This window comes from Lipotes vexillifer, unplaced genomic scaffold (assembly GCF_000442215.2).
Source record: "Lipotes vexillifer unplaced genomic scaffold, Lipotes_vexillifer_v1.1 scaffold708, whole genome shotgun sequence".
NCBI classification, from domain to species: Eukaryota; Metazoa; Chordata; class Mammalia; order Artiodactyla; family Lipotidae; genus Lipotes; species Lipotes vexillifer.
In genome coordinates this window covers 1204274-1215376 of record NW_006781346.1, presented here as the reverse complement: position 1 = coordinate 1215376, position 11103 = coordinate 1204274, and the positions used below count along the sequence as shown (strand labels likewise).

The 11103-nt window shown below is 37.6% G+C and overlaps 1 protein-coding gene across 2 annotated transcripts in view; it reads left to right on the top strand.

The window, feature by feature from the left end:
• Positions 1 to 9987, top strand: part of VPS26A (VPS26 retromer complex component A) — a 26287-nt gene extending 16300 nt beyond the window's left edge. The window contains exons 6-9 of one of the 2 annotated variants that reach the window (XM_007454572.1): positions 11 to 117; positions 3593 to 3661; positions 5609 to 5751; positions 8251 to 9987. In XM_007454572.1, coding sequence (XP_007454634.1) covers positions 11 to 117; positions 3593 to 3661; positions 5609 to 5751; positions 8251 to 8364 — 433 coding nt within the window. In that variant the 3' untranslated portion in view covers positions 8365 to 9987. The remainder of the gene's footprint in view (positions 1 to 10; positions 118 to 3592; positions 3662 to 5608; positions 5752 to 8250) is intronic. The other variant, XM_007454573.1, reaches the window with a different exon arrangement.
• Positions 9988 to 11103: the final 1116 nt, after the last annotated feature.

The following is an 11103-nucleotide window of genomic DNA, read 5'->3' as shown; positions in this document are numbered from 1 at the left end:
TTCCCCAAAGGTATCATTTAAAGGATGTGATTGTTGGAAAAATTTACTTCTTATTAGTAAGAATAAAAATCCAACACATGGAGTTACAACTGATTAAAAAAGAGATCACGGGAATTGGTAAGTTGAAGAGTATTTGAACTGAAATTCATTTTAGTTGAAATTTTGAAATCTTAAAATATTGTTTAAACTTAAAATAAATATCCACCTTGGAGACTAACTTTGATACTTAATATTGTTGGCAGTGAGTTACTCATTTATGTTTTTAAAAAAATTAATTTTTGAATAGATAATAAATTCACATCGTTCAAAAATAAAGTGTGAACGATTATACAGTAAAAAGTGTCCTATTTATGTACTCCAGCTAATCATAGGTGATATGTTTGTAAGTTTTAAAATCCTTTAAGTATTTATCCATATACCTGCAAGTGCCTCTATATTACACCCCCCCCTTTTTTTAGTTAAGTGGTTATATACAATACATACTTTAGAGTTCTTTACATATCAATGTGTGGAACACTTCCTCATCTTTCTTACAGTATTCCATTCAATAGGTGTACTAGCTACTGGTGGACATAACAGGTTGTTTCTAGTCTTTTGCTATTATAAACAATGCTTTAGTTAATAATATCATTTCACACATGTGTTGGTTTGTGTGCAAGATAAAATCTTAGAAGTGGAATTGCTGTTTCCAAGGGTATATTCATTTGTAATTTCGATTCATTATTATCAGTTTTTTTCCTCTTTATGGACTGTACCAGTTTGCATTACTACCAGCAATGAATGTAGGAGGGTGCCTCTTTCTCCTTGTATTCTCATAAGCATGATGTTATAAAACTTTTAGCTGATCTCATGGGTAGGGGAAAAAGTTTAATTCATTTTTCTCATCTGAGTGAGGGTGAGCATCTTTTCATGTGTATAAAAGCCATTTGTATTTCTTTTCTGTAAACCACCTATCCATATTCTTTGCCCCATCTCTATTGGATTATTAGTGTTTTCCTTTTGATGTGTAGAAACTCTTTATATATTAGGAAAATCAATCCTTTTTTCTTCGTTTTTTTTGGTTTTTTTTGGTTTTTGGCTGCATTGGGTCTTCGCTGCTGCGTGCAGGCTTTCTCAGTTGCAGCGAGCGGGGGATACTCTTCATTGTGGTGCACAGGCTTTTCATTGTGGTGGCTTCTCTTGTTGCGGAGCATGGGCTCTAGGCGCGTGGGCTTCAGTAGTTGTAGCATGTGGGCTCAGTAGTTGTGGCTTGCGGGCTCTAGGGCGCAGGCTCAGTAGTTGTGGTGCACGGGCTTAGTTGCTCCATGGCATGTGGGATCTTCCTGGACCAGGGATCGAACCCATGTCCTCTGCATTGACAGGTGGATTCTCAACCACTGCACCACCAGGGAAGTCCCCCTCTTTCTGTATTAAGAGCAGCAAAATTTCCCCATTTTGTCTTGCTTATGGTGGTTTTTGCCATCTAGAAGTTCTTGATGTTTATGTAAGTCAGATTTATCAGTTTTTACTCTTATGGATTCTGGGTTTTATACCACAGTTAGAAAGGCCTTTTTTACACTGAGGTTCTAAAAATAATTTTCTGTGCTTGATTCTACTAAAGTAATACACTATAGTTTAGGAATTTTGTTTAAACTTTTAATTCATTTGGAATTTGTCCTGATGTAAGAGATCAGCTATGGATCCAACTTTACTTTTCTCCAGATAGCTGACCAGTTGCCCCCAAATCTTCTATTGGTTCATAACTGCTTTTTTTTTTTTTTTTTTTTTTTTTTTGCGGTATTTTTTTTTTTTTTTTTTTTTTTTTTTTTTTTTACTGCGGTACGCGGGCCTCTCACTGTTGTGGCCTCTCCCGTTGCGGAACACAGGCTCCGGACGCACAGGCTCACGGGCCCAGCCGCTCCGTGGCATGTGGGATCTTCCCGGACCGGGGCATGAACCCGTGTCCCCTGCATCGGCAGGCGGACTCTCAACCACTGCACCACCAGGGAAGCCCCATAACTGCTTTTTAATTTTAATTATTATTATTTTTTTGGCCACGCCATGTGGCTTGTGGGATCTTAGTTCTCTGACCAGGGATCAAACCTGTGCCCCCTGCAGCAGAAGTGCGAAGTCCTAACCACTGGACCGTTAGGGGATTCCCTGATTTTAATTAATATTTAGATTTAGTTTGTTCCCTTTAACTTTGCTGGTTTTCTGCTGAAAAGAATTTTAGGCAACACTTTTTAAGAATTTATAATTGGTAGTCATGATTTTAAATACCTGTAATTTCTTAATCTCCATTTTTCACCTGCTAATAAAAGTTAAAGTGATTAGGGACTTCCCTGGTGGCACAGTGGTTAAGAATCCACCTGCCAATGCTCAGATGTGGGTTTGAGCCCTGGTCCTGGAAGATTCCACATGCCACAGAGCAACTAAGCCCGTGCGCTACGACTACTGAGCCTGCGTGCCACAACTACTGAAGCCTGCGCGCCTCGAGCCCGCACTCCACAACAAGAGAAGCCACAGCAGTGAGAAACTTGCGCACCTCAATGAAGAGTAGCCCCCGCTTGCCGCAATTAGAGAAGGCCCGTGCACAGCAACGAAGACCCAAGGCAGCCAAAAATAAAATTAATTAATTAATTTAAAAAAAACCCAAAAACTGTCTATGGTTTAGAGAATAAAAAGACAAGCCACAGACTGGGAAAAAAAATATTAAAAAAAAAAAAAGTTAAAGTGATTTAAAGATATTAAAATCAAACTTCAGGTTCCCATTTGTTGTTTAAAAAGAAATTGTTTATTTAAACATTTTTTTCTAGTTATAAAAATTATGTTCGGTTCTGGAAAATTTTAAATAAAAAATAATTTGTACTTATAATCCAGAACAGACCTTAGCCTTTGCGTATTATATATTTTACAACATTGGGATCATTACTATATGTTTTAGTGTACCTTTTAAACTTATATCATTGACTGTTTAAAAGAACTGTATGTATGTCAGGTATTCACTTTGATGTTTTGTCTATGTTAAAGTTAACAAGAGAAAACATTTTGGGTGTTGCAGAGAAAACTAGGATGTCAGTGCACTGCTATGCATTGCTAGTTTCTATTTTAGCAGATATTAGAAATGATAGAAGGAAGTCTGTGAAGATTATTTCTGAACTGTATACAGTTGACCCTGGAATAACATGAGGTTTGAACTGCATGGGTCTACTTATAGCGGGTTTTTTTCAGTAGTAATTATTACACTACTACATGATCTGCAGTTGGTTGAATCCACAGATAGGGAGGAACCGTGGATAGGGAGGAGTGGAAGATAAAAAGAGAACGGACTATAAATTATACACACGTTTTCCTGTGTGTACGGTCAAGCGCCCCAGCCCCTGCAGTTTTTCAAGAGTCTACTGAATTACCTTTGAGAGGAAGGGAGTGAGACCTTCAGGTGGGTGGTAAGTAAGTGTAGGTCAAGAAATAGAAAAGAATGATCAACATTTTCACAAAAGGGGAAAGTAAATTAGTACTAAAATAATGTAGTCAGAAAATAGGAAGAAGGTATAAGTCTAGAGATCATATTCTAGCAGTATTTAAATTAATATCATTTATATTATTGCACTAGGACCCAGTACCACAACAGAAACAGAAACAATCGCTAAATATGAAATAATGGATGGTGCACCAGTAAAAGGTAATACAGTTTTCATTTACTTTTAAGTTACAGGTAGTGCAGATAGCAGTGTTCATGGCAGATTAGCTTGAAAGTATTTATTCAGTGTGAATATATCTGTGAATTCTTAAAATGATTCTTACAATGATTTTTAAGATCATCTTTGTATAAATGCTGAGAAGGCTATAGTAGTACTTCCTAGTTTGAAATAAGGTTTAATTTTTTACTCAGTTTAAATTTAGAAGAGACATTTATGGATATCTCTTCCCTAGTTCTGAATTTATAATATTTTAATTATCTTTTGTTACAGTAGTTTCTCTCTGTAAATCTTTTTTACTCACGCTGAACATAGGTGCAGTATAATTGAGTATTCATTTCTGTGGGATTTTGGAGTTCTTATATAGCCCTCAAGAAAATAAGCAGTTCCCTTACTAGATAATTTTCAGTGTCTAAGATAATGAAGCCAGTATTTATCATTTTAAATTTATGTCTTTGGCTTTTTCTTACTCTGTTAGTAATTACTTCAAAGAGTAGTTACCATTTACTGAGTACCAACTATAGATGAGGCATTGTATTCTCAGGTGCTGTCAAGTTCCCTACCACACTTTGAGTTAGGTAGTGGTAACCCTTATTTTATACAAGAAACTGAGATGTAGAGGTTAAAAACTTGTTAAAGGTGATATACTGTAGGGGAGGCAGAACTTTCCCTCTACCCGTCTTAGATTTTCAGCTGGAATTCTTTAACAAAAAGATTAATAAGAGAAAAACAGTTGATTAATGCATGCAGTACACATCACCCAGGAGAAACCTCAGCAAAAAAGTAACTCAAAGCTGTGACTTAGAATTTCAGCTTATATAGCATCTTCAAAAGAACAATAAATTTGGAGAGAAATGACTGGGCAAAGGAGAGCAGTTTAGGGTTCCCAGAGCGGCAAACTACAGGCAGGTAAATATGTGGGAGAAAACCAATGGAGTAGGCTTGTTTGCAGATTCCTCTGGTGCCATCCCTGGGCTGAAAAGAGGCTGTCCTCAGTAAAAGGAGAATTTATATCCTGCCTTTAGGCAGAACAGGGGATTCTTTTCTGCTTTTGCTGCTGCTTAATTGCCTTCAGCTCAAAATAATCTGTATGTCGAAGAGCAATAATTTTCGGTGACATATTCTGGTTTCCTTCAATAGCTAGTCATTGCACAGTTGGAGTTTGAGTCCAGGGGTTTCTGACTCCAGGACTCTTGTGTGGGTACTCTTGTGTTATGCAACATAATTTTGTAAAATTCCAGCAGCCACAAATTTTTATGTAAAGTGATGGGTTGTACATCTTTAAGGAAATAGATATACATAAGAAAAGTATTACATAAAAAGGATTCAAAGCAGAATATGCAAATAATTATTCTTAGAAAAAGAGAAGCCATGAGAATCTGAATAGCAATCTTTTTGGTAATGAAGGAATGTCATCATTCTGAACATGTTTGTTGCTTTGGGTGAATTAGTAATAAGCATTCAAGAATTTATACATGATTAGAAATTATGGTACAGATGAAACAGATGGTTAAGTGACTTGGCTGGAGTTGGGATTCAAATCCAGGCATTTTGGCTCTAGAGCAGTGGTTCTCATCTAGGGGCAATTTTGGTCCCCCCTCCCCAGGGGACATTTGGCAATGCCTGGAGACATTTTTGGTTATCATATTTGGGGACTGCTACTGGCATCTTGTGGATAGAGGCCAGGAATGCTGCTGAACTTCATACAGTGCATAGGACCTTATCCATAGGATAATCCAAAGAATTACCGGGCCTAAAATGTCAATAGTGTCAAGGCTGAGAAACCCTTGTCTAAAGCTTTTGTTATGCTGCTGTCTTGTGAGGAACTGAAGCACTAATGTCTTCTCTATGATGCTTAGTTTTAGGTGTTATGTAGCTGTTGATATATTTAATCATCCTTTACAATTAAATGGAAATTGCTTTTCTTTCAGGTGAATCAATTCCAATAAGACTGTTTCTAGCAGGCTATGACCCAACTCCAACAATGAGAGATGTGAACAAAAAATTTTCAGTAAGGTACTTTTTGAATCTAGTCCTTGTTGATGAGGAAGACAGGAGGTACTTCAAGCAGCAGGTATGGTGCCACCCAGATGTTATTTTGTTCTGTGGCAATTCCGAAAACACCTGGAAAGCAGCCACTTTTCTAAGCTTTATTGTACTGAGCAAGTGGGGGTTTCTAAGTAAGTGAAAACACTGACAGTATGATATAGAAGTAAGCATGAATGGAACTATGTTGTAATCCATCTCATCCCGGTCATTCTGCAGGACTCCAGAATGGGCTATAATTTGGCAGGGCCTTTTTTTTTTTTTAATTTAATTTTGCAGCATGCAGCATCTTAGTTCCCCTGCCAAGGATCGAACCCGCGGCCCCTGCAGTGTAAGTGAGGAGTCTTAACCACTGGACCACCAGGGAGGTCCCTGGCAAGGCTTTTATTTTTCTCTTGAAACCTTTGTTTTTTATAAAAACAATACTTGCTATTTGTTTAAAAAAAAAAAATCAGGCAATAAAAAACAGAATGAAGTAAAAGGTCAACAAAAATTCCACCACCATTTTGATTAGTTTTCTAGACAAATTTGTACATGTGCTTTTACATCATTATTATGCATATTGTTCCTTGTTTTTTCAGTCAATAGTGTCTTGAATAGCTTTCCTTTATCAACAAAGATTTCCTTTATCACTTTTAATGACTGCATCAACTTGATGGATTTGGGGGGGGTTCCATTTTTCCATAATTAAACAATCCTCTTATAAATGTTTTTGAGATGACCCAAACCTAATACTTTTTTTTTAAATTTATGGCTGCGTTGGGTCTTTGTTGCTGTGTGCGGACTTTCTCTAGTTGTAGCAAGTGGGGGCTACTCTTCGTTGTGGTGCGTGGGCTTCTCATTGCAGTGGCTTCTCTTGTTGCGGAGCACGGGCTCTAGGCGTGTGGGCTCTAGAGCACAGGCTCAGTAGTTGTGGTTCACAGGCTTAGTTTCTCCGTGGCATGTGGTATCTTCCCGGGCCAAGGATTGAACCCATGTCCCCTGCATTGGCAGGTGTATTCTTAACCACTGTACCACCAGGGAAGTCCCTAATCCTTTTTACACGGGCCTCTCACTGTTGTGGCCTCTCCTGTTGCAGAGCACAGGCTCCGGACGCGCAGGCTCAGCGGCCATGGCCCAGTCGCTCCGCGGCATGTGGGATCTTCCCGAACCGGGGCGCGAACCTGTGTCTCCTGCATCGGCAGGCGGACTCTCAACCACTGCGCCACCAGGGAAGCCCCCTAATACTTTTTAAATATAAGATGTTTATCATAAAACTTGTTCTCATTTGAAAATCAATTAAAAGCCTTTGGTGAATTTTGAATAAAAGATTGTGATTAGAATGGTCTTCTGTATTCGGAATCAGATTAATAAATATTTTAATGTCAGTTGAGTGTTCAAAACTAAATTAGAAATTATTCTGGGAAAAAAAAAGAAATTATTCTGTGTTGAGTACTGTGATGAATACAAAAGCTACCTTTTTAAACATGGTTTGTCCTCAAGGCCCTCACATTGCCGATATGTGGAAAGAGAGAGATTGTATAATCAACAGAAAACTTAAGTAATAGTTTGACAGTAATTTGGAAGAGAGAAAAGTTACTCTGCTAATGCTGCCATAATGCTGTATAATTAAACATAGGTGATTTACAATTTCAAATTAGATTATATGAAATTTACAATTTCCAAATCAGTTACATATTGTGGCCCTATTGAGTAAGTATATGCTTTCCACGGGCATTCATTTGGATGTTTAAATTCTGCTATGTTGGTTAAAAAACAAACAGCCTGCCATGACTTTATGAAGCAAGTAATTTTAAGAATTTAGAAGAGAAGAGATCTCAGGATGTATTGGTTAGGGTAAGACTTAGATAGGCAGAGGAAGAGGGATTTGAAGAATATAAAGGGGAAAATGGAGGGAAAGTTTAATTTGAAGTGCATTAGACGCAGAGAGTAACCCAGTTTGGCTGGTGGGGTACTGGGGTCTAGGTAGGGAAGAGAGCGATGTTGATAAATTGGATAAAGGTTATGGATGGCTTGAATGCCGGGTTGGAGATTTATCCTGGAGGAACTGAGAACTATTGAAGAGTCATCCAAGCAATGTTTTAGACTAATCTGGAAGTGATAGGAAGGATAGCTTAGAAAGGGGTATCAGGCAAGGGAGGGAGAGCCATCTACCAGGAAGCTATTTTAGTATCTAAGGTTGAAGTGACAAGGGCTTGAATTTGGATAAGGGCAGTGGAACAACAAACAAAAGGTAGATTTTAGGAATTCTTTAAAGCAGTAATAGCTAGAACTTTGTGCCAGATTGGATTCATAGTGGTGGCATGCATGGGTGTTGGTCGGGGTGGGGTGGGGGGGAGCAGAGTTGCCAGAAGGGGAGGCCCAAGATTAGAATTGGAAGAAGGTGAGTCAATAAGGAAAGAGGAGGGCTTTTGTAGGGAAGAAGTTAGTTTTGTTATGGTTAAAATGGAAGTGGCATTATTTCTATGGTGAAAATATAAGGAATAATATGAGGACATTAATTTGTTGTCTTGCATTTGTCCTCTAGGAGATAATTTTGTGGAGAAAAGCTCCTGAAAAACTGAGGAAACAGAGAACAAACTTTCACCAGCGATTTGAATCGCCAGAATCGCAGGCATCTGCTGAGCAGCCTGAAATGTGAACTGAATAGGAGAAAAAAAAGAAGAAAACTCCTATATCTGTTGAGATTGAAGATCAGCAGGTTAAAGATGGTCGCAGCGTGTAGGGCGGGGAAAAGGCCAAAACCCCATTTATGATAGTCTTCCTTTATCTTACAGTGCTGAGTTTATTTTATGACATAACTAAATGTTCTTCATGTATATACATTTAAAAAGTGCTTTCTTTGAAACACTGGAACTTTCTTAAACTGCCGTGTTGTTGTTTTTTTAACCACATACTTTCATTTAATGATAAGCACTCAGCTGTACATCAGCATAAACATTAAAGATTTTCATGTGAGTAGGTTGGTATTTGTAATTTTGCTTTCTTTCTGCATAATGTTGATTACAAATTCTTTTATTTTCCTTTTTCATGCTAATGATTACCTCTTATTCTCTACATGCAAAAAATTAAACATTTTGTGTTCAAATAAAATTAGAAAAACCTGAGTGGCCCTTAATCCTGCAAAGATTTAAAACATGGCATCTCAGTATTTTTGAAAACTACATTTTTGTTTTTCCATACGTGTTTGAGAAATGCATACGAGTGTTTCGCTGTAGGTGCCTCTGAGTCTACCATTTCATGGCTTCCTGAATTTTGTTCTCTTTGAAGTCTTCTGTGGTATGAATATTAAATTTTTTTCCATAAGAGATTATGTGGCATGTCATTGCAGCTCTTTTTTGGGGGGGGGTACCACATTAAGTAACCATTTTGCTACTACTATCAGATAGGTACCATGGTATGTTTTCTGCAATGTGGAGTTGACTCTATGTTGGCATTTTAGTTTGTTAAAACTATATAATTTTTCCATAAATACTTTGAAAAAAATTTTTTTTGATTTAAGGAATCTTTTTAGCACATATATGCAAATATAATTTTCTTGCAAATATTCTCTTCCCTTTTCAGGGGAAAATTTGAGGATGGGGGGGACTCAGGAGAACTGGTGAAGTATGTAGTTACCCAAATCTCGACAATTTCATGTTTGTTAAATTGGAAACTTGACTAGTTCAAACTCAAATTTAAACTAATTCATCCACTCTGTTTAAATTTTTTAAATATTAAATTCAAGTATTGTTCAAAGCCTCTGAGAACGAAGGTTGCAGTCATCTGTTTTTATGCTATGCATGGGGTCTGATGCAAATACACTAAATGTGGGGTGTAGGAACTAAAATGAAGCCTGTTGTGTGAAACTACTTTCACTTACGGTTCATTGGTTTTTGTACCAATATTTTTTTATATACTTCAGTGCAAGTCTTGTCAGTTAACTTTACTTTATGGGTAAGCTAAGTAACCCAAATTACATTTCTTTAAGCCTGTTTTACTACTATGGCACTTTGAAAAATGGTCAGTAACCAACTTCTTAACTGGCAAAAGGTTCCAGGTACCATGTGCTGGAGCATCTATTTTAAATGTGGATATCTGTGAATGGTAATGTTTTCCTTCATGTAAGTGCCTGTTCAGAGTTTCAAAATTTTAAAATGCCAAATATTTTCATGGTCACTTGCATGTAGTAATCTGGAAAATATTCAAAGAAAAATTGAAAAACAATTGTATTTAACCAGCCTCAAATTGTGCAACCATGATGTATAATAAAGAATTTGAAACATACTGAGCTTGCTATGTGAATGATTAAAATATTTATATTCTCAAATCTCTTCTCATTGTCATATTTATCTTTGGGGACAGGATTGCTCAGTAGTTTGGGAAGCTATAATTGTGATGATTAGAAGTTTTTAAAAATATTCAATTTCAATTTTAAATATATAATGCTTTTAATTAGGTAGCTTAAAACACTGTCATAAATAGGACGCTTATTCACTTTGCTTAAAACTTTGTTGCATAACCAATTTAAAAAATAAAAATTTGAACTCGGTATTTGGTGAACTGTAAAAAGTTGGCCAGTTAATTAGAAATGAACTGAAAAAGAAATTTGTGTCTTTAATAAAGAGTACAACATCTAATCCAGTGGTTCTCAACCCTGGCTGCACATTCAAATCACTTTAGGAGTTTTTAAAAATAATCATGCCAGGTCCTATCCAGGCCAATAAAATCAGAATTTCAGGGGCCCGGACAGCAGCATTTAAAAACTACCCCAGATTGGGGCTTCCCTGGTGGCGCAATAGTTAAGAATCTGCCTGCCAATGCAGGGGACACAGGTTCGAGCCCTGGTCTGGGAAGATCCCACGTGCTGCAGAGCAACTAAGCCCACGTGCCACAACTACTGAAGACAGAGTGCCTAGAGCCTGTGCTCCGCCACAAGAGAAGCCACTGAAATGAGAAATGAGAAGCCCTGCACCGTAACAAGGAGTGGCCCCTGCTTGCTGCAACTAGAGAAGGCCCGTGCACAGCAACAAAGATCCAAACAGCCAAAAATAAATAATTAAATTTATTTTAAAAATAAAAACTATCCAGGATTAAGAACCACTGTTCAAACCATTTAATTAGTTATTTCTCTCACTGGTGAAGAGAGAAATAGCTAATTTCGTTGTTTTGAATTGTTGGGGAGGAAAAACTTTACCCACTTTTGTGTTTGAGAGCTTACTAATTAAACTGACAGAGCAAAAGAAAAGAGTTCTAATCGAGTTAGAGGAAGTTCACAAAAGTGACTTAAAGGAGTGGTTAGAATTTGGGGCTGGGCTTCCCTGGTGGCGCAGTGCTTGAGAGTCCGCCTGCCGATGCAGGAGACGCGGGTTCGTGCCCCGTTTCGGGAAGATCCCACATG